The 23,253-nt window shown below is 41.9% G+C and overlaps 1 protein-coding gene across 3 annotated transcripts; it reads left to right on the top strand.

Moving 5' to 3' along the window:
• The first annotated feature begins 30 nt into the window (after nucleotides 1–30).
• Nucleotides 31–21,566, top strand: mindy3 (MINDY lysine 48 deubiquitinase 3). Of its 3 annotated transcripts, none has more exons than XM_044358448.1 (16): nucleotides 31–351; nucleotides 910–1,163; nucleotides 1,669–1,748; nucleotides 2,017–2,077; nucleotides 2,179–2,391; nucleotides 2,594–2,645; nucleotides 3,384–3,498; nucleotides 3,775–3,848; nucleotides 3,998–4,077; nucleotides 4,301–4,371; nucleotides 5,452–5,532; nucleotides 14,352–14,424; nucleotides 16,490–16,562; nucleotides 18,543–18,630; nucleotides 19,496–19,567; nucleotides 20,489–21,566. In XM_044358448.1, the coding sequence occupies exons 2-16, from the start codon at nucleotides 1,070–1,072 to the stop codon at nucleotides 20,636–20,638; spliced, it is 1,377 nt and encodes a 458-aa protein (XP_044214383.1). In that variant the 5' UTR covers nucleotides 31–351; nucleotides 910–1,069; the 3' UTR covers nucleotides 20,639–21,566. The 3 variants fall into 3 exon arrangements, with proteins under 3 accessions (XP_044214383.1, XP_044214381.1, XP_044214382.1); XM_044358446.1 differs by having other exon boundaries at nucleotides 36–351; nucleotides 829–1,163; XM_044358447.1 differs by lacking the exon at nucleotides 31–351 and adding an exon at nucleotides 431–620 and having other exon boundaries at nucleotides 829–1,163.
• Nucleotides 21,567–23,253: the final 1,687 nt, after the last annotated feature.

The following is a 23,253-nucleotide window of genomic DNA, read 5'->3' as shown; positions in this document are numbered from 1 at the left end:
TTATCCCTGAAGAAACCAAACACTTCCATGATTTAAATTTTCTTTCTCCGTGGGACTGATTATTTAGGGCTGGGTTTTAAATGTATTGAACGGGTCTCTGCTTGGAGGCGGGACCTCACTATGATTGACAAGTCTGTAGACCAATGACACAACACGTTGAAAATGTACCCCTTGACGCACCTGGAACTTTCTAGATTTCAACCAATGGGCAGACACGTCAAATGTACGCACGCACAGTTTTTTTTTTTTACAATTTGTTGTAAATAAACGGATGACAGACGCTGGGGATAGTAAATTGCCACCAAAATACATAATTAATACGGAATCCCTTTACTCGACTGTGAATACAAGGTAATTAAGATTTAACGTTATCTATCTATTGATAAACGGTATGAATTCATATATCAACTATCGGCGTCGCTGTAGTGTGAGAAGCAACTGAATGGCATAGCAATGAAAGATTAGCCGCTACTACTAGTGATGCTAATGCTAACTGCTGACATTATCAGGACAACTCAGCTGTTAAAAACTTGCCGTTATCATTCTCACATTAATGTCACAATCATGTGACAAGGCAACAGAAGTAGCTAACCGTTATGCCACTGCCTGCGCTGTAATCGGTAACTATCCGTTGTAACCATTTGACATTAACGTAGCTGTTAGCTTTTTAGCTTTTAAAATAATATAGCCAGTATATTTATGGATGTATAAACTAGTTTTCTATCGCACCTCTGTGTCTTAAAAATGCAGTTAAGTAATATGTGCTGAAAACTGGGTACCCATATAAACAGTAAGCTTAACGCATGTTTCTTTTCCATCAATTGGCAGGCTACTATAGCTACGTTGATGTCATTCCTACCCGCCAGTTTCCTGCCAGCTACTAAACGAAGACTGTGTCGTTCCACACAGGTAGCTTGTGGCCAATGCCACCGGCTCTACCTGCCGAGAGAAGTGGGCTGTCAACCACGGGAAGAGCTAGCAAGCTGGTCTCAACAGACCTCAATTATCCCCACGTGGCCGTTGGACTTCAGAGGGAGTGCCTGTGGATTTCCCAGCAGTGAAAGTGATCATGTCCGAGTTAAATAAAGAGGTGGTGGATCTGGTTTGGGGGAGACCCTCCAGTGGAGGAGTGTCTGCCTCCATCTTCCGAAGATGGACACAAGGTATGATGCTTAGTTTCAGTATGATTATGGTAGGTGGCTAATTTATTTCAAAGTGTCATGGTGCCCAAGCCTGCATGGGCTTACAAGACACTACAAACATAACAAACAAGTACAATAACACAATGAGAGTGAAAGAACAAATATAATACACCTCCATACATGTCAATCAATGTCAAACTAAATATGAACACAATCCTGCTCCTCAGGCATAACGGCTATAAAACATAAGCAGTGTATCCAGGTATAATTCTAACTAAAAGAGTACAGTTAACAGGTAATTTCAGTTGTTAGATCCTCGTGTAAAATCCCCTGCTGTTGTATGTGTGTTTGGTTGGTATGAATACTTGTACATAATCATTCCTACATCTGCATATGGTTGGTTTCCCTGGGTTTAGCCTGAATTCACACTGTGGCTTTGGATATGACCATGCATGCACTTTGTTTTTCCTTATCTCTGGAGGAAAAAAATATAGTTGCTCTTTTGTCATTTCTTTTGTCTATGCAGGGTTTGTCTTCAGTGAGAATGAGCACACTGCACTGGAGCAGTTTGAGGGAGGGCCATGTGCTGTCATTGCGCCTGTGCAGGTATGGTTCAGTTCAGCTTCTGTGCAGTATTATGACCCCTCACTGTCCTCTACATGCTCAGTTAGTGGAGGTGCTTAAAATATTGTTGTGAGGAATGAAACAATTTTGTCTGCAACATTGCAGTTGTACAGAACTATCCACACTTTCTGTAAGTGCGCTGTATGAGTCTATGAGGGCAGACATTGGAGTTTTTGTACAAGTGACTGTAGCATACGCCGTGGAATATTTTGTTGCACATTTTCAAGGCTGATTTTGTGTTTCTTTGCAGGCTTTCCTCTTAAAGACCATTCTGTTTAACAGAGAAGGTTCCAACTGGAGACACATTTCAGGTAGACTGTCCACAAAAACATTCAAACCATTGTTTTTGCAATTATTCTATATAGTTGCATGACTTCTTGAATAATGCATTTGTTTGTTTGTGCCTGTTTAGAGGAGGAGCAGAAAACAGCCCTGTGTTCCACGCTGAGTGAAATCCTGGAGTCCGCCTGTTCCAGCCCCTCCACAGGGTTCTGCCTGGTGACCTGGGCCAAGGGACAGAGCCCACATACTAGCACACATACTAACACGCAGACACAGCCACAGTCACAAACACAGGACTTGCCAGAGCCAGAGAGCAGCCAGCCGCCACAGGAGCAGCCACCCAGTGAGTCCTACGTCTGTTACATTCCCATGCAAGATGTACATTCAGAATAACAGTGCACAAACATGAATGCTCACTCATTCACGCAAGCCTCGTCTTTACAATTGATAACAAAAATAGTAACTCTAATAACCATTATACAGAATGGACGTTTTGCTGTGTCATGCTTTGATACTACAGTATATGTCTGTTTTCTTGTGCTTAGCTGCTTTGGCTGCTGAGGACCTTGGCTTTGAACGATTTCACAGTGTTCTCCAGTAAGTGACACTTAGTATTCTCACCACAGCTAACACCTTGCATCTTTATAGTCATGACTGTCTCTTCTTAACACAGATAATCTTGGCATTAAGTAACATTGTGGGTTTCTGGAGGGATTGAGACTTCACAAATCCTGGTTTTACAATTGCCAATATGCAGTATTGAGATAGACGGCTACATATTTCAGGCGAGGGTGGAGAGGTATTTGATTCATCTATTCTGCAAGAATTGGCTTTCACATTGAATTAGCTATTTCACTCGGCTCACAAGTTGCAGACTCAGCACTTTCATTGATTGCCTAATAAAAAATAAAAAAAAAACTACCTCTCACTACCTTTCTCACACACATACTGTCTGTCACACACGCTCAAGCTAAATGAATGCAAGGCTGCATTTGCCAGAAGCGTACTGGCAGCTGAGACCACAGTCAGCAAAAAGCAGTGCTGACTCACGTTGAAGAAGTGCATGCTAACTAAGACAGACAACTTCACTAGCAAGCTTTCCAAGTTGGAGCAAAAGACGGAGACGGCTCCAAACTGACAAGATCAGATTTAACGCTGTCCCCTGATGCATTTAATTTATTTCTGCCCTATTGTGAAAGTTATCTTCCACAACCTGGCATGGGACAAATGCAATAAATCCATTTGTCTCATTGACCATGACTTCCCAAAACCCAGCAAATCTTCTGTCTTTTGAGCGCTTCATAAATCATCCTTATGTTTGTTTCCCTCCTGCAGCAAGCGCACTGTCGTGTTAGTGTCTGATCTCAGAGAGGAGATGTTGTCTCTCTACCACACCTGGAGGGGGTGCTGTGGAGTCTTGCTTTTCCTCTACTCTGTCATACTCACCAAGGTACAATAAACAAAATAAGTAGATGTTGATGGACATTTTAAGGACTGATTGGAAAGCATGAGGTTGTTTTCTCTGCCACATTTATTGAATTATTTGAATGAAGTTCCACTTTTTTTCTTTCTTTTTTTTTTAAACCAGAAATAAGATTTTCCTTTTATTCATTAGCTTTTAATTATGTTTTGTATCATTTCAAGTCATTTTCCTGTGTGTTGCATGAATGTTGAGATAAACAAAAAACGAAATTCAGATTTGTGTCTTCTGGTGCTGTCTGTGCAGGGCATAGAGAATATAAGAAATGAGATCCAGGACACGATGGAGCCTCTCATAGACCCTGTCCATGGCCATGGCAGGTACATAAACACCTTTTGTACTTGTGTTATACTGACATAGGGAGTTCTACATTATTGCAAGGCCCCTTTTTCCATGCTAAAGGCTACAGGATATCTTGATATTTTATCTGCAATTCCCTTTATACTCTTGTTCTATTTATATTTTGCAGTCAGAGCTTGGTGAACCTCCTTGTAACTGGCCACGCTGTTTCTAATGTTTGGGATGGCGACAGGGAGTGCTCTGGCATGAGTAAGACCTCCATGAAATGATTGCATACACACAAACACATCAAACTCACTGAACAGACACATGCACACATATCACACTCACAAAACTCAAGTTTATGGCCCCAGATCTGAATCATATCCACCAGAGGGCAATAATTCTTCGATCCCACAGCATTGCACAAAAGCACAAATTAGTACTGGTTTTGGATGACCTAACTAATTCAGTTTTTTTTTCTCTCTTGCAGAACTACATGGTATTCACAAACAGGCATCAGTTGGCTTCCTCACGCTTATGGAGTCACTACGCTACTGCAAGGTACAGATACTATACACGCAGTCTCCGCTGACATAATGCAAAAGTACAAACAAATACATGCCCATGGTAAATCTGCAGTGGATTTGTGGATTTCCGTTTTTTGATGAACACTGACTATGAGTTAAGAGGGACACCTGCTGTGCGAAATGAGAGAGTGCTAGAATACAAATAAACAAGCATATGCTCACTGTTACTTTGAGGTGTGGGACATTTCCAATATGTGAACTACAAGCCACATTTTGAGATCCCGTGTGAAAATATGTGTTCGGAAGTAACAATCCCACTGGACTCACTGCAGACTCCCCATTCTGTCTCTCTCTCTCTCACTGCACTTTAACTTTCTGGCACACATGTACTGGAACACACATTTACTACAAATAGATCACAAAAGAGATTTAAAATTACATGTGTCGCGACAGTGTTATTTATTGATATTGCAAAACAGGAATCTTGGCTATTTATTCATCATTGCCAATACAAGCATACCCAAAAAAGCTCAAGTTGAAACTTGAGACATGTAGCTATAATAAGTTAATAGCAAGGTGGTTGCCAAAGTGATAAGAGGGCTGTGAAGATTTAAGTGATCAATTTGTATCACATTAGGGGAGAGCTGTTCATATGTGCATTGTATGATGATTTGGTTTTCTTGTAAAATTGAGAAACTTTTAGCTTGATGTGATGCTGCAATTAAGAAGAACAAGTAAATAATTAGAAAACCGGCTAGTGAAATTGAGTTGTGTCTTAATATTTGTAATATACATTTCATTACACAGACCTATTTGTTGAGGGCCCAGAGAAATAATATGCTGTTCATATACTATAACATGACATCTCTGTTCAAATATGAATGTACTCCATGAACTTGTGTTAAACTGTAATCAGTTTCTGATTCATAATGAGAATTACTCAAAATAGACATTCATTTGTTACACATTCCTTTTCTTTGTGTGTGTCTGTGTGTGTGTGTGTGTGTGTGTGTGTGTGTGTGTGTGTGTGTGTGTGTGTGTGTGTGTGTGTGTGTGTGTGTGTGTGTGTGTGTGTGTGTGTGTGTGTGTGTGTGTGTGTGTGTGTATGTTTCAGGTCGGGGCATTCCTTAAATCTCCAAAGTTCCCTATTTGGATCCTTGGCAGTGAAACTCACCTCTCTGTGTTTTTCACCAAGGCAAGTTCAATACACTCATCCATAAGCGAGGAAAGGCATATTTCACACACAGAGACACACAGTGTGTAATATAAGCCAGTCTCCTCAGCAGGTTAGAAAAACCAAAATATGGAATGTGCTTAACAGATTTAATATAGTGCAGGTCAGATATCAATGTGGGGGAAAAAAAGAGGCAGAAAAGGAGGGGAGGGAAAAATGAGCACAGGAGATAGTCATATATGGCCAGGGCTGTTTCTTGGCTTTCCACCTATCCAGCATTAAGGAAAAAAAGCAGTTTCCAAAAAGGAACTTAACAAGTGCAGGCATATGCACATAGTCATCTTCATGTTCTTTCTTTCTCACGTACTAAGAAACACACACCCTCACAAAACCACACATCTTCAATTAATCAACCATCTGTGATAAACGAAATGGTTTGTAGTACATGATGTATAGCCATGATGTAAACTGCTGAATTTAGACTCCAACAAGAGCATCCATTTACAGTAAACTTCTGTCTATCCTCACTGTCAGGTTAAAGGATAACTTCTGTAGTGGAGGAACAGTAACAAAAAGAAGACATTTTCATACTAAAAACACAATAACTTTGGAAGATATCCACTTGAAATGCTAAGAAGCACTAAGAAAGCTGAAGCATCATATTACCTTTGGTGGGAGTGTTGAACCATTTTTTGTACAGAAATAGGACTGTGGAATTTGTCTACCGTCAGTTACATTGAAATCACTTTAGAAAGGGATGTCTTTATGGCCAGTATGGACAGGAGGATTGATTAAAACAACTGATAACACTTTCAGTTTACATATGGGCATGTTAGTATTGTTTTAAGACAGACTTGGAAAATATGTGAACTTATCCTTTAATTCCAACAAAATGGATCAACATTTTCTTGTCCTGGCATTTGTTCAGAAAGACATTTTTTTGCTGCACAAAATAACACCAGGAGCCTAAGAGCCTCAGAAACAGCACTTAGGAACTAAAAGTTCTAGTTCATGTTTGGTTCTCCACTTAATCTTAAGCGATAATAGAATTAGCTAAATTAGACCAATAACAGATTTGAAAGCAAAGGCTTGGTTTTGGACATAATCTTGCATGCAACAAGACAACTGTGACTGAAATTTGAAAAAAAAGGAAATGTTCAGAAGTGAAAAGAGAGATTATAAATGCCAGAAAGGCAAGATAGCTTCGTGTTTTTCGGATTATTTTTCTACCTCAGTACATAACCACAACAAATGGCAAGCTTAAGAGTTGGCTCTGTTTCGCTCACTCATCTAATCTCTGCCTCGTTGACTAGTCTGGAATTTGACTGCATGGCTGTTGTTTACACGTCAATAACATTCTCATATTGTAACAACTAGTGCTCACATGCAGACTCTCTTCACAAGTTGTTGCAGTCTGGAGGCTTATGTTTGTGACACTCTGTGCTGAGCCTTCAGAAAGTGTTATCCCAGACCAGGTAGTTTTGTGGCAGGAACTATGGTCCTGGAAACAAAACTGGAACCAGGTTCTTGTGATTCAAATCCAGGTAAAATTCCTGAGTTTCTAAAAGGTTGCCGGGTTCCAAGAAAAGGGGCCAACAGATTCTGCTCCTACTGCAACAACTGACATATACACTTATGCTAGGATGTCAGTTTCGGTTAATTTTGCTTTTAACAGACTGATACCTATTGACCGATAACTAACCGGTTAATTTTTCAGAGAAGTTGTGGCGTAGCATTTGTTTTGGAGAGCTGTCCAGCAGTCAGTGGTCAGAGCTAGCTTGACTTTTAGCTCATCCTTCTTCTCCTCAAGTGTTTTTCAATGTGTTTAGTCACATTAGCTCTCAATGGCATAATATACTCAGGCTTGAGATACGAATATAAATAATACTACAAATATAAGGCAACCTGGATTGTAAGACAACCCCCCTCCCTTTTACAACAGCTGTTTTTGGAAAAATAATGTTACTTTATGAATATAACTTGCATCGTAGTATAGTGACATACTCACATGCTCTCCTACCAGGCTCTTGGAAGTGGTAAAAAAAATATTTTCTCCAGCAGTTAACATTTATAAGACTGCCTGTTTGTCTTTTTGAGCTCCTTATCATCTGTGACAGTGGTATTTGGCAGCTTGACATATTCCATTTCTGCAGTAGAGACTCATTTTCACTCATCATAAATTTATTTCCCCCATGGCAGAAAAACATGTTACAGGAGCCTTCAGAAACTCCTGCAGGTTAAACTGGACTAACCAACACTTTTTGTGCTGACTGACTCTAACACACTTACTATAAACAGACTTTAAGACACTCGCTAGCCTAGCAACAGTAAGGCTACTTTGGGGCATGAATCATCAGATCTGAAGTTGTATAAGTACGGATGTGTGTATATGCATGGACACACCAAGCTTGCACTCAAACAAGCATGTTTATCATCTCTATCAGTGAACATGTAACTTGATACATTGGTGTAGCTTGTGTATTAAAGCTGGCAGGTTTAGTTGTAGCAAATCGATTCTCCCTGCTGTTGTGAAAATGGCACCAGAGAGGCAGAAAAATCCCTGAGAGTCATCTCCATCACATTGCCACACCCTTAATATACCATTGATTAAAAGCTCCGTTACATGCATAAAGCTCAAGCCTGCTAGGCAAGTGAATCATATGTTGGCTCAGTGATGACCTAGAGTCATCATGCATGCACTGATGACTTACCGATTGCTACAACTCCCCCGGCACTAGTGACATGTTCACATATACACACACCACAGTCTGACTCTTACACACACATTCCAGAGCACAGGGAACCTAATACTGATTAGCATTAGCGTTGTGTGTGTGTGTGTGTATGTGGCTTCAGGTGGATGGCTTCCTGTAGGGAATGTGATTCCAGAGTTCCCATCTGGATCCATTTGTCCCGCTGGAGACTGGGAACACACTTGAAAACACATACACATGCATATATATACTGATGTACATGGCTTACGCTACACTGTGCTGGCAGTAATGGGCTCTACAACTTTGAGCCCAAGCTGAAGGGGGAAGACTCAGGGCAAGGCGCTCTGCTGGTAGACCTCACTCAGTGTGACCCTGTCCTCCTCGACAGCGAATCTATGTTTAGAGCTAATTTGAGGCACACTGAGATTTCCCAGGCTTTGTGATACAAAAATACGCGTTACCTGGTTATGTAGCTTTTAGCTCCGATATAGAGCCATCCCCACAAAAGCAGAAAACTTGATCCCTGCCACTGATGTGTCAACGGCTCCTTCTGTCTGCCATTGGGGACGGGTGTGTATTCCCCTGAGTTGCTGTCAGTGTGTGACTGTGGCTTTCAGACCATCAGCTTAATAGCATTAGTGTTTTTATCTAATCTACCTACACAAAGGCCATTCCACCATGTCTGATCCTCACCCACAACACCCCCCACACACTCTTCTCTGTTGTATTAATGTGTGTGTGCGCGTGTGTGTGTGTGTGTGTATAATGGTATGTAATGGGATCTGTTTTTGGACAAGACTTTCTGAGACGCCAGAGGAGGGAGAGAAAGGAAGAAAGACAGACAGAAAGAGAATGAAGGAGAAGCGGGATGGGTGATGGATGAGACATATCATGCAATATGTTTAAGAAGGGATTCTTTCTTCCTTCCCTTTTCCTCTTCTTGTCTTTGAAGTAACTATCCACTCAGTGCACGGTGGATCTGTTGCCCAAGTAAAGCATTCCCCAGCGCACCTCAACTAACCTCTTCAGATGATTGGTCCCCCATGAGAAGGGAAGAGGAAGAAGGGAAGTAGAAAGGAAGGATGCACTTTAAAGAGTAGTGCAGTAGTCACTCAGGAAAGGGGGTAGCAGGGTGGTGATCCTCCTGTGACATTTCTCATCACTCTTTACTCTCCTCTCGCTGAGTGATGAGGTTCACAGGCTGTATCTCCCCTTCTCGAGGGAGTCACATGTGTGTTTTTTGTGAGCGTGTGTGTGTGTGTGTGTACAGTAGTTGTGTTCTGGGTCAGTGATTTACTATGAGAGAGAGAGCAGCCTCTGTGGCGCTCTGTGTCCCTTAAGACTCCAGTTTCTGCCTGTGCAGACACACACTCACACACACTGGAAATGTCCTTCAAGGGTTTGTGAGCGCGGGGACATGAAACACAAGTGTGGAGACACAGTTAATGTAGGTCAGTTTAACTCAAAGAGGCTTTATTGGAATAACCACAGATACATACCACAGTGTTGTCATCAGGGACTTGCAATGTGGGTGAAATCATTATCACAAGATTTTCTGATATACACAATGCAGCAAATGAGCTGTTTTTCACTGTTATTCATTATATAAAAGACCAAACTCTTGATATGTATAAAACAGAAACAGAAATAGGATAAGATAATATCATCATAAAAGTAAAAAAAAAAAAAAAAAACAATAATATTCAATTAAGCAAGTTGATTAATAGCCAAAGCAAAATTAAATGTAAGGTAGTTGGGTCAGGTCAAAGAAAAACAAATTTGAATATTATCATGAAAAGATGAAAAAATAACTGTATACAGGAGAACGTGAATATAACGATGGTAATGAAATGATAAAATGAACTGCAAGAGGACTAGAAAACAAGATCAAAATTTTGTGCTTTCTGTTCAAAAAGGATGATCACAGGGTGCGGGCCACACATTAACACAAAATAACAAAGCGGTGTACATTAACAGTCATTAATAATCCTTGACAGGTCAGACCAAGAGCCATTGTAGAAAGATGAAAGGCTGTCTGTGTCAGTGTGTGTGTGCTGCATTATTCTTCCTTTTCCCCTGTGTGTTGTTTTCCGTTAGAGGACCCATCATTGCACTATGTAACTATTCTCTGGTGTCTCCTCTCTTTTTTTTGGTGAGACAGTCTTTCTCATCCAAGACAGCTCCATAAATCACTACTTTGTTCTGTCTATCACACCTGGAACACACACACACACACATACAAACATACAGTAGATACTGCATGCACTGCTTTATACAGAAAGCAGGATAGGTTTTCCATTGTTTTCTGTGCTTGTAATCACATGGGACGCAGGCGAGTTAAGGTGAACAAAACAAACACACATACCAGCACACATACGAAACCTTACACACAGAGTCCCTCCTCAGCCTGTCATGTAGTGAGGCTGCCAGTGCCCGCTAGGAACAAGGCAGGAGACGCTGTCCGAGACCTCTGCTTTGTTGTCTTGAAACCGATCCCTTCAGACTCACTCTGTGGCCACTCAAAGCCTCTCAGCGTATACAAAAGCTCTTTGGGTGGACCGGAGGGAAAGAAAGAGTAACTCTAGTAAAGTACACCTACCTGTCCTTCCTGAAGTAGCTACCTGTATGTAGAGATAAAGGATGAAAGAGGGAGGGAAGGAAGAACAGAAGAAAAAGTCAAGGGTGGGAGGGAAGGAAATACTCCAAAACTGAAGTACCTACTTAGCACAGGAAAAGGCAGGTAAAGAGGGGTGAAACTGGGCAGGAGAAACAGGGTAAAAAGGCCTCTACAGGGGAAGAGTTGTCGTCCTAAGCGAGCTATTCAGTCTAGTAGAGAGAGAGCAAGAAAACAGAATCACACACTTATACTGTATAGCGCATACAGTACAGTTAGATCTGATCTTTTGCGAAAGGACAAGTTTGGATGTGTTAGTCATCTTGACTTGACCAAAGAGAAACACACACTCACACACATTGCTTAAGTGTTTGTGGTCATTTGACATTGCTGGCTGTTTAACAAAACATGTTTTCATTAAATGAATTCTGTTTTTTCTCAGAGCAAATGTTCTGCATTACTTTTATGTTTTTAAGTTCTTGGTGTGGTGTGTGTGTGCGTGTGTTGTTCTTACTTTGTTCCTATGTTGAGTAGCTTGTTGTTGCTCTGTTAAGGGGGTCAAGGGTTTGTGCAAAAAAGTCGAACCATGGAGATTGGAATGTGCTCCTTGATTTCATAAGGCACACTTATTTACGCACACACACACAGAGTTGCACTGATGCCAGGTCTTTGTGTGTGTGTGTGTTGTACCGTATCCCTGCAAGAGAATGCATGTTTGCGCCAAATATAGTCTGGCTCTTTAATATAAGTAAATAAATGTTTGCAGGGAACAGGCCTAATTATTACACAAATTCTGTCTCTCACACTGACTCAGACACAAATGCACACTCATCATAGTAACGCAATGGATTTTAGAGGAAAGACAAATATACACACACACACACACACACACACACACACATCCTCCCTGCAGAGCATGTTAGCTCCATGACATGTTTTCCAACTCAGCAGCATCTTCCTCAGGCCTCTAATAAAACACAGATCAAAGACGGCCAGGCAGACCTGTCATCACACACACACACATAATCACGTAATCTCTGCTGCCATTATTGTTAGCCTCTGTACATGTTCTGACGCTCTCGTGAGTCATTATCTTTTCTATTCTTCGCTATGTGCTCTTTAACTCCATATAAGCGTGTATAGACTAGCCATAATGGTAGATTTTGCTTTGTCTGTTGATGACTATTTCTGGTGTAGTGTTGACATCCTGTAACAGTGATTCACACAGAATGTGTCCATCCTGCCTTGAAAGATAATAAACTGTAACTGAGCTTTGTTTGATGAGGCTCACTGGACTTTGGGATTGTATATGGCAGCCTTAAAATCAATTAAAACTTCTAATCACTTTGGGCAGAGACATATTTTCTTAGTTCTAATGTAAGGCAGAATTACAGTTTAACAAAACAGTTCGTGTTGCAAGGCACATTCTTCACTGTTAATCCTACATTTATTGACTTCATCTTAAGACATGAAGTGGACCATTAACGGACATTTTCAGCACCTCTTTCCTTCTGGGACAGCAAAATGACCCTTGTCCACCCCTATAAGTGAAATACAGGCATATCTAGCAAATGACAAATCTACCGTCAGATTTATGGAGCCTGTAATGTTAACACATCAGGGCCTTGCTATACTCTGTGTGACAGAACAGCGTGTGAGCGTGTGTTCGCCGGTCTGTGCCTGTTTTTCTTTGCATCTGAAGAGCGAGCAGCTGGGAGTCATCTCTTCTCATCGTGTCCCCCTGAACCCCACTCTCCCTCTCTCTCCCCTCTCCCTGCGTAAGCCCCAAGTACAGTAATAAGTGGACCGTGAAACCCTAGCAGCCCGCGTGGATCTGAGGCTCAAGCTTTAATAAAGGCCAGCTAAAGGAGATGAGCAGGGTTCATTTGCTCTCCAAAAACATTTTGTGTTTGTCCAGCCCTTCGTTGTCATAAATACGCTCCCTCCCTCACTTGTATGGAAGAACAGTGAGAACCCTCTGACTCTCGCCTACACACTTTGCATGAGTGTGTGACCGCTCAAGGCTGAAAAGCCATCGTTTCGAGATAAATCTCATTTTATCTTCTCTCGGAAAAATATCCCCTCTATCTTCTCTGAGCTTTTTTCTTTTCCTTACTCTTCTCTAAATGGTTATCCATTCGAAATATTTTCAAGGAACTCTGACACTTACCCTTGCACTCTTTATTATTATTGTTTGCTTGCAATATCGCTTATCGGAAACTAATGCTTATTCAATTTACTGTAAGCTGTGGATAAAATCCAACAGTAAGTTTACAGATATCAGATAATGCTTAAAATCTAAGATTAGAGAGGGAATGAGAAGACATTTCTATCCCATTAGATCTGTCACATCTCTGGTTTTCGAGTATTAAGAGTTCTATATGCTTAAAACGAACTCGGTTGTTCAACGTTTTGTGCAACCACATCTGAAAGCAAAAGTGTTTATACTTGATCTGAGCGACCACACTCAAAGGTGGGGTGAAAAGCTCGCCACTATATCCTCCTCCTGCCTTCGTCACACTGCCTCCCTTATCTCTCCAAAAATGAAAATTTTGAGATAGAAGTTCAAACCCTGCCTTCTTTCTTGCCTTTGTAGACCTGGCCATTGAAGTTGAAACATGCTTGTTGGATTGTCGGTTTTGGGAAGCTACAAAAAGACGAACCCCCCCCCCTCCCCATTCTGACATTGGAAAGGTGTTAGCAGAGGGAGTTTCAGATGCTGTTACAAAATCTGACAAACACTTTGTTCGAAGTATACTAAGTCCTTTTAGTGTGGAGAGAGTAAGGGATTGTTCAGCTAATCAGCATATACTGTACATTGTAAGCCAAGTCATAAGGGGCATCACCCTCTTGTAGATGCACATACTCACTCCCTCATTTCTGTTCTCCCTGCCAACACGACTCCCTCTAAACTTCACTAACAAACAAACATTGTAGATCTTGTCATAAATCACGGGGTGTATATGTAAGACTTGATTTCCTGATTGTGTGTTTGGAGTGAAAACATGCCGTCTTTGGAGTGAAAACAAGCCGTCTAACTTTATCAGAAAATCAGTTAATAACCCAATGGACTCCGGTGATTGCACTGGCCCCTTAGATTACAGTCACACACACACACACATAGATTCACAGTCTACATTAATAATACTTGCTAAGCCTTGACAAGAGTGCTCACAATCTGTTAGTTGTGAGTAGATCTAGACGATTGTCTGGTCGCTTCACCCTGCACTCAGCTGTTCTAATGTTTCAGCACTGATGAAGCCGCATTTTCCTATAATGTGATCTAATTCCTCCACTCCTAAATGCTCCGTTCTCTGTCTGCAACTTTCCCTGTCTCTTCACTTTAGTCACAAATCTGTACTTGGTCACTTTTGGGTCAAATCCCTTCATCTTGTCATGCACAGTCTCTCACCTTACACTCTTTTCTTCTTTTTTTTTCTCCTCCTTCTTTGTCTCCATTTATCTCTGTATCTTTCTATCTTTCACCTGTCTTCCTGGCTGTCTCTCTACAGGAGATGTCCCTGGTAGGTCCAGAGTCTCCGTCAGAACAGGCAAGGAGGGTCTTCCAGTCATTTGATCCTGAAGGTAATGAACAAGTGTTTTCATCATATACTGTATATTGTACATATGATCATTATTGCATTAATCATTCATATCTCCCACCCCTCAGGCCCTGCACACTTGTTTTTATTGGTCATTATACTTTATGTGCTCATTAGTACACCAGCTATACGAAAATCATGCCACACAGATGTGCTTTAACTAATGCTTTCATTCTCACAAGGCTACACCCACAATATCCTGGCCTTGTTGTCTTTCTCTTCTCTTCTTCCTGGTCGAGCAGATGCATTTATAACCTCCACTGGCCTCCTCGCTTCTTCTTTCTTGTTCATTTTTCCGTTATTTTTCTTCTACAGGCGGAACGAAGATCTGTTTCTCCACTCTCATCCCCACTGTTGTTGTTTAGGTTGGTGAGATCAGCTCCTCTTACAGCTGAGTCAACCATCCTGCTCCTTCGCTCTCATCCTCGTTTTCCTAAAACCTAATTTTTTTCTTTCTTGGCGAGGGGAAGGACACAGAGAGTGACACAATGACAATAGAAAGATTAAGAGATGAGCTAAAAGTCAGAGTTCTAATCTGCAACGTTAATTGACGTAGCCTCGAGATTATAGGGAGGGATGTGCGTGTGTGTTCATGAGCACTTAGGAAGAAAGAGTTGAAATGAAACATTTAGCCTTACCATCTGTTGTGTAATGTTTTTCTTCTGCTCTGGAGACAAGATGTAGAGAGATGTAGGGAGTCACACTATGCACTATACTAACACTTAGAGCAATCCATGTTGCAAGAGTGTTCAGCTTGAGGACCTGAATAAATGGCGCATACCTTTTAATATAAATGTGTTTTTATTGAGAAATTAAGTGCTCTGCTCTCTTTTGCCATAAACATTATTCATTATCTGGCTTGTAGGAACAGCATGCAGATTTGCAAAGATCTGTGTATATGTGGTGCAATGCAATGTTACAGTGAGATAAATCCTGCCAGCTGAAAGCAGTCTTGCTCCAGCCACTTTGTCAACAAATATGTAAACATAACTAAATGACAAACTGTCTGTCATCTTTTTCCCCCCGGTTCTTCATCCGTCTTCCTGTTGCACAGAATCCAGTTTTCCATGTTCTTAGATCCACTTCTGCTCTCATCTGCCAGGACATCCTGCACACCATCTGGTCTTTTCCTCACACACAAACACAAGCATCAACTAGGTGTACCCACAGATTTAAACGCACATGTACAGTATACACACATGCAAGGCGGATTTACTCGACGTACATGCATGACGCATACACATTCACGCACTGTAGTTTATACACACATGCTCCAGCAAAGCAGCACAGTTGAGTTCTGTGTAAAAGGGCCATAAATCTGTCTGTGTCACATGTAGAGTCAGCACAGCTCACTGTGTTGTGGAAAAAGGGCGCCAGACACAGTCACACATACTGCAGTGACTCACACCAGACGTATGCCCTCAGCAACCCACTGTCTCAACATGTTCCTTAATATTCAGTGTTTGTCATTGTCCCTGTGGAGTGTGTGTGTGTGTGTGTTAGCCCTGCTTGTTGTCAAACTGTCAATTGTCACTGAGGGAGAATAACATCTGGCACTGAATAAGGGAGATTGAATTGCTTGAGATTGGACAACCGGAGCGCTTGTCAGTTAATCTTCTTCACAACACATTGGAGGTTTATGTATGTATCTAAACAACAGGCCACACAGGCTCACATGCAAGCGTTTAAATGAGACACACACTGAATGCACACAGACACACAAGGGTAGAAGCACATGTTAGTGTTTAAATCTTCTCCTCTCAGGTAAAGCAATCATCATTGCCATGGAATGTAGGTCAGAGAGAAAGGACAAGGTGTGTGTGTGTGTGTGTGTGTGTGTGTTTGTTTGTGTGGGTTATGTTGTGTCAGATGAATTAATTCCCCCGGGGCCCGTGATGTAAAAAGCGCTTTGCCATATGTATGTAGGTGAAGGCTTCCCCTGCTTTCTAGCTCTCTTACTAAAAAGCCTGTATTTTATGTTCTGTCCCAAGTCAGCCAGTGTTTCGCTCTCTCTTTATGTTTTTCGCTCTCTCTCTCTCTTTCTCCAGATAATGGCTTCATCCCAGAGTCCCTGCTGGAGGATGTGATGAAAGCCCTTGACCTTGTCTCGGAGCCCGAGTAGTAAGTGCTTGCATGTCCAAGGCTTTATGTGTGTGTCTGTATTTTAGCGTGTGTGTGTGTGTGTGTGTGGCACCTGTAGAGCTTCTAAAGTTCTAACTCCTAAGTCACGGCCAGGCCAGGTCAGCAGCCCTGTGCTCATGTTTCACTACCAGGCTACTATAAAGTAAGACCAGAGAGAGCCCACTATAAAAGCGCAGGAAGAAAGAAAGAGCGAAAAGAAAGAAAGTCAGAAACAGAGGCTTAGAGGGGAGATCATTAACGGCAGGAAGAAAGACTGAAAGAGGGAGGAAACACTTTAAAGTGCCGCTTCAAACAGAAGCACGTTCTCGTCTGAGGAACAGTAAGCCCTAACGCTGCAGCCGAGGGCCTGGCCACGTAGCTGGACCACTGATCTGCTCTGCAGACCCCCAGATGGCCGATACATCACAACACAACAGAGCATTCTGGGAGGAGACTCCCACTGCAAACAGGCTAGTCTCATTCTTTACCACACAACAAGAGAGTTATTGCAGGGGTTCTATCGTGTGAAAAAAGGAGCATCTTTAGTACTCTGGGGCAACTGGGGGGGCCTTGACACGGTCTGTGGCTGGCGTTCCTTTGCATCAGACCATCTCAAGCACTCCTACAGTTTTGTTGCACTGTTCGCAGCATAAAAAGCATGTATGGTGCATGTATTTACACTGTATAGGGACAAACATGAGTCATTTCCTCCAAGCCATCATGCCAGATATTTTATTACATGACTATTTTGGAACAATCATTAGCCGCCAGTGTGGCGGATAGCTTCTTGAGATTTATTTGCCAAACGGAAAATCTACCCGCATTTGGCGCATGGCGCGTGTTAATTCCGCACCCTGTCTATGACAGTCAGCTGCTGCCACTTGCGGTAAACTAGTGGACAATGTTCTCTGCAAAACTCAAGATATCGCTCTAAGCCATCAAAGTGTCTGCATCATTTGCTTTGTAGTGTCTGGAATAGGGTTATTCATACTCAAACAAGAAAACATGTTTTTTATGATCTTAAGATTTTTTTTTTTTTTTTATGCAAACTTCGTAGCAGTGTGACATTTTTCCTGCATGTTTTTCCAACAAATCTCTTATTCTCGTATAATCCCCCTAAGGTATCATTACTGTGTCCGTAAAGTTAATTTTCAAGTGATATGTAGTTCTTGTTTCTCCAGCGTGGACAGAAACTTGTGTTGAAAGATAAAAATTCCCAAATCCCAATTCGAGCAATCAAAGCGAATGTAACATTGAAAATACTGACACAGTTGTAAATCATACATATACACCAGTCCAGACAAACATCAGCTGATGGCAACCCAAACAGGAGGACGGGTTGGACACGAGGCAACATCATCTCATGTCCAATCCAGTTTTAAATGGAGTCATAAGCAGTCATACATCCACATCAACAAACAATCACTCATTGATAATAACGAGATATTTTATTGATCCTTTGGGGATGTTCTTCAGGGATTCGGAGTGTTGCTCAATGACACTTCAGCAGGGTCAGCATCTACTCTTCATGCCATTCCGCTGCACATACTACTTGTAAATATCAATAGATGAAGCAACAATCATTCCCTTCTCCCTCTGTGTCTGAGTACAAACCTTGCTTCCCCTCTCGCTGCCTTAAAAGGGCAATCTGACCAAAATTTTTTTTTTTTATCAGCTGAATAATAACACTGATCTAACACGCAGGAATGTCTGGAAAGAGGTATATTTAGTTGCACCACGGTCTTCATGAAAACATGCACGCACTCACCAAAACATGCATCATAAGTCCACACTGAGTGATGAGGTGATCGTAAATCTGACTGGTTTCATACATAAAACATCACAGACTGTTATTTTGTGCATTGCTGATGGCTACCTTCTTACCTCCACTCTCTTTTCCTGTTTCCTGATCTGTTTTTCTCTGCGTCTTATTTACTTCCTTACTTATCTAACTATTTGTCTATATTTGTGCCTGCTTAGTGTCAGTCTGGTGAAGAGTAAGCTGGATCCAGAGAGTTTGGGCATAATTCTTCTGGGCCCTTTTCTGTTGGAATTCTTCCCCGATCAGGTATGTGTGCAGAGGTGTACTCCCACATCAAAGATACACACACACTGTATGACAAATACCTTCCAGCAGTCATACAATCCATATCACAGTTAAAACATATGGAGAAAGAGTCGCGTACACACATACGAGTGACACTATCATCTATTTCCCAAGCATATGTGGAGTGCTGTTTTAGTAAATCAAAGGTTTTTATGCCAAAAACATTCCTGTGGTGTCTCATGTGAAATCTATGCGCGTGTGTGTGTATGTGTTCACCATCATATGACGTGACTTAGAAGCTTAGAAAGAGCGGTAGGACGCCTTTATTAGGCAGAGCAAGCGAGGAAGACTAGAGAGGGAGAGATAGAGGGAACTGTGTTAAAGTGATCAGGGCTTTAGGGACTCACCAGAGGAATGGCCCCGAGCCGCAAAGAAATTATACTACCATTAGCCAACTGGACACACACACTCAGACACACGTGGGATTGGGTTGAGGGTTAGGGTTTCATATAGGCATATAAACACGAGAAGCTGGACACGCTCTCAGACAACACACCCAATTAGCATTCTGCACCTTAAAGCCAAAATCATGGGAAGTGTTTTGGCTCATTGTCATTATTCGGACGTTTTTGTAGTGTCGGCTGTTTTGCTGTAATTGGAGTTGGGCTTTGCTTCAATACACAAACATACACACACGGTTAAATTTAACACGTGGGATTTAACGGTAAGCTTTGGTTCCAGGCAGAGATGTGCCAGTTTGACTTTTTGGGTTCAAAAATGTTCTGCCTCTGCGGGTCTTAACCTCCATCTCTGTGAGAACAATTTGCCCAAAGACTCTCCAACAACACTGCATGTTTTTCACTCTTGCTCTCGGCCTGTGTTTCAGGATTCAGGAATCCCAGACTCATTTCCCGTCTACCACTACAATGGACTTAAACAGTCGAACCACAACGAGAGGGTAAGACGCTTTTTACTATTCAGGTTTTTCATAGCAACTGATGGTTGCTGTCTCTCTCCCTATTACTTCTTTTCCTGTCATCATTCATGCGCACATACACACACACAGACACACACATGCACGCACACACAGTTTGAGGCAGCCATCCTCTCCAGAATAAACAGTAGCTATTGCGAGCCCAATAGCCTGTCCATCCATCCAAAAACCCTGGCTTAGCCTTCTATTTCTCCAAGTCATTTCCACACAGAGGCCACTGTCCACAGCCATGCTGTGATAAATGGTGAAACACAGGCCTATTAAGTGGGCTTAGTTTGATGGATGATTGTCAGTGGATGTACATAGTTGGTGGCTGTGCACAAACCTGGTACTCAGGAATATCACTTTCTTCATCTGTCAACTTTGAGTAGTCTGTAAAACAGCTTTTTTCCATACTGCTACCTGAAATTGTAGGAGTGGTACCACATGTGTGCCCACACAAAAGCACACGCCTACACGCCTACACACACACACACACACACACACACACACACACACACACACACACAGGCACACACACACAGGCACACATACGCACATGGCAGCAAGGCGCCTATAAGGTTGTGATGGCAATTCCAGTCCCATAGTTCCGGATGGGAATAACAGACCTGCTGACAGTAGTCCCCTGCAGCTGATATATATATAAATATATATGTGTGTGTGTGTGTGTGTGTGTTTGTGAGCATCTGCTATATAGTTGCATCCATCCCCTCTGCATTTCACCCCATGACCCACTTAGAGGAAATGTCTGAAAAGAGATTGATAGAGTTGAAGCCTGTCAAAGCTGGCAGAAAGCGTTTAGATTTGTGTGTTTAGGTTACACAGTGTTAACCATGTATTGACCTACTTGTGTGTGCGCGTGTGTGTGTGTGTGTGTGTTTTCAGGTGGAGTATGTGGAAGGGACAGCTTTGGTGCTAGGTTTCGAGGACCCCATGGTTCGGACAGACGACACTCCAGTCAAGCGCTGCCTACAGACCAAGTGGCCCTACATCGAGCTGCTGTGGACCACCGACCGCTCCCCGTCGCTGAACTAGCACCGACACAGTCCATGTGGTTGTGTCTGTGCATGCGCATGGACCACTACTACTCCCAACACACACCCCTCTGCACGCTGACCCCGAAAGGTCAGCAGGTTACAAAGACTGAGACACAAACAGATATACAACGGAGATGAATGAGAATCACAAATGCACACAAGAGACTGAGACAAACACATTCATGGACTAAACATACATGCCTGAGATCCATTCCTTCATTCTCACCCACATTCAGCAGAAATACAAACCAGACTCACCTTTAGAGTTCATGCTATTGTCTGTTCACCATGGCTTGTAATTTGACACGCAGGATGTTTATGATGTGATTATTTAAAAAAAAAAAAAAAAAAAAAAAAGAAAAAACTGACTGACTGTTTATTTTTACAGCTCTGCTCTGTGCCGACACCTCTGCTACAGTTTACCAGTAGACAGCTAGTCGCTGTTCGGAGAGCAAACTAGTTCGGTGTGTGTCACCAAATCACATGCTGAACCACATGTACAGCCAGTTGACTGTGAAACACTACTGTTAATACAGCTATAGGACTGTTTGAGGGAAAACCTACCAAAGTCTCCCACATATGAGAAAACACACACATACACACACACACACACACACACACATATACTGTCACACCCACTGCTAAGCGTTTACAGCCTAAAGGGACCAACCCAGATGCAAAGAACTGGGTTTCTGGACAGCAGGTATCTTCAGTGTTTTCATACAGATGTAAGAGTGTAAACTGGTTCAGGTGCTGTGTGTTTGTGTGTGTGTGTGTGTGTGTGTGTGTGTGTGTGTGTGTGTGTGTGTGTGTGTGTGTGTGTGTGTGTGCGCGCGCTTAATGCACCACACTAAGATGTTGACCAAGTGCTCATGTATTTATTATCACACTCAAAGGTTCTCAAATAAACACTTTTTTTGTTCAAATGCTGTGTGTTTTAGTAGCTTTGAAATCATAGACGTCCTCCTATGTGTGTCTTTGTCTCATAAATATGATGTCCTGACCCCGACATCAGACAACTCCCGGTTTCAGGATGTCCATAGTCTGTCTGGATGCCCTCGTCACTAAATCACAAAGCAACCTTATGTTTCATGTCTCCAGAGACTCTAATTCAGTACCTCACTAAATCTCAAAGACATTGATGGTGAGTTAAGTACCTCTCTGTAAACACACAAAGATAAAGACTGTATGTTAATGTTTGCTCATCATAAATATTTACCAAAAGAAGAAACATTTTCATCACAGGCCATACAGTTTCTACACTGGCTTTTATAAGGCATCCTAAAACCACGGTATCACTTTTGATATATGACTACTGTTTTGTGGCAAGTGTTAGAGGAGAAGAACATGATACCACTAAATACTTGGCCCTGATTCAGGATGAGATCTTCAGTACTTAACTCAGCGTTAATGCATTTGTGTGTGTAATATGCACATAAAGATAATGCTTGTTCCTCTGTGCATCTGTGCACAGAAATACTGTAGTATTGGCAGGGTGTGTGTCTAATGGAGAAATGATGCTGGCCTAACAGTCTGCTTAATAGTCTTATTATGAGATTGTAAAGAGAGACGGGGAACATGGGCACAGTGTGTAAAATATAAACCACTACTGTGTGTGTGTGTGTGTGCAGTAATTAATCTAAAATGACCTGCAGTAAATCTGTGATCTGCGCACTATGGCAGGCTGACAGGACGTAACCTGAACAGTATGTGAGTAAATGTGTGTTTTCTTGGAAATTTGGATATCTGTGAGAATTTTATTGGATGTAAGACAGCAGCGAAAATGATTACAGATGGAAATGCACACTGAAAAGACCAGCTACCTGGTGATTGGCATCACAACACAGCCGAATGTGGGGGAAAGAACAGGAACATGTCTGCTGCCTCATCGCTCCATCATCCTCACCATCTTTCTTCTTCCTCTGTAAGAAGAAAAAAACAGAACACATCTGTCTCTGCTCCTATGTGCTCATGTTTTGTAGAGCAGTTTTTTTTTTCATCTGTTCATTTTAGATTTACATAGAAAAAGCTGAGAAAGAACAGACCCTCCTCATATACACACACATATACACGCTTGAATCACAAAAATGTGTAGACAACCAAGTTTGAATAATTACATGAAACAATAAAGGAAGGGGCAAGATTACAGGATGGATTGATGGATGGAAATAGGCTCAAGGAGGACAACGGGGCAGGTAGAAGGCGTTGAGGTTTGAAACCTCTCCATCTGGCAGGTCAAGGTCGGGGTTCCTCTCATACACTTTGTCCAAAACTCTCTTACCTGGCTCTTATCAATTCTTGTGACAGAAAACATACTCCAGTGCCAGATCGGAGTACTGCTCCACTGCACTTCTACTACAATGTGAGGCAGGGGTGTTTAATTCAACGCTAATGTGCCCATAAAGCTGAGTTTAATTAAAACAAAACTCCCCATGCTGATAAACAGGTGATTATGATGGTTTGCCTGGAAGTGGCATCTCTCTTCCTCAGAATGAGCTTTTGATAAGAAAAAAAAAAGTGTACTGAGCTAAATATGCATAATAAACTGCCTGGTCTGGCTTGTCTTTACGACCGTTTTTCATTGCAGGATATTAATTTCAGCAAGTATGTTAC

The sequence above is a fragment of the Thunnus albacares genome, chromosome 8, assembly GCF_914725855.1.
Source record: "Thunnus albacares chromosome 8, fThuAlb1.1, whole genome shotgun sequence".
NCBI classification, from domain to species: domain Eukaryota; kingdom Metazoa; phylum Chordata; class Actinopteri; order Scombriformes; family Scombridae; genus Thunnus; species Thunnus albacares.
The sequence above is the reverse complement of the archived record's forward strand: the minus strand, read 5'-3'. Positions and strand labels throughout refer to the sequence as shown.

What these genes read in the sequence shown, in the direction of transcription:
- mindy3 (XM_044358448.1), top strand. Translation starts at nt 1,070, where the DNA reads ATGTCCGAGTTAAATAAAGAGGTGGTGGATCTGGTTTGGGGGAGACCC. An exon ending in CTGTCATTGCGCCTGTGCAG is followed by an intron (nt 1,749 to 2,016) that starts GTATGGTTCAGT and finishes GTTTCTTTGCAG; the next exon opens with GCTTTCCTCTTAAAGACCAT. An exon ending in CAGGGAGTGCTCTGGCATGA is followed by an intron (nt 4,078 to 4,300) that starts GTAAGACCTCCA and finishes TCTCTCTTGCAG; the next exon opens with AACTACATGGTATTCACAAA.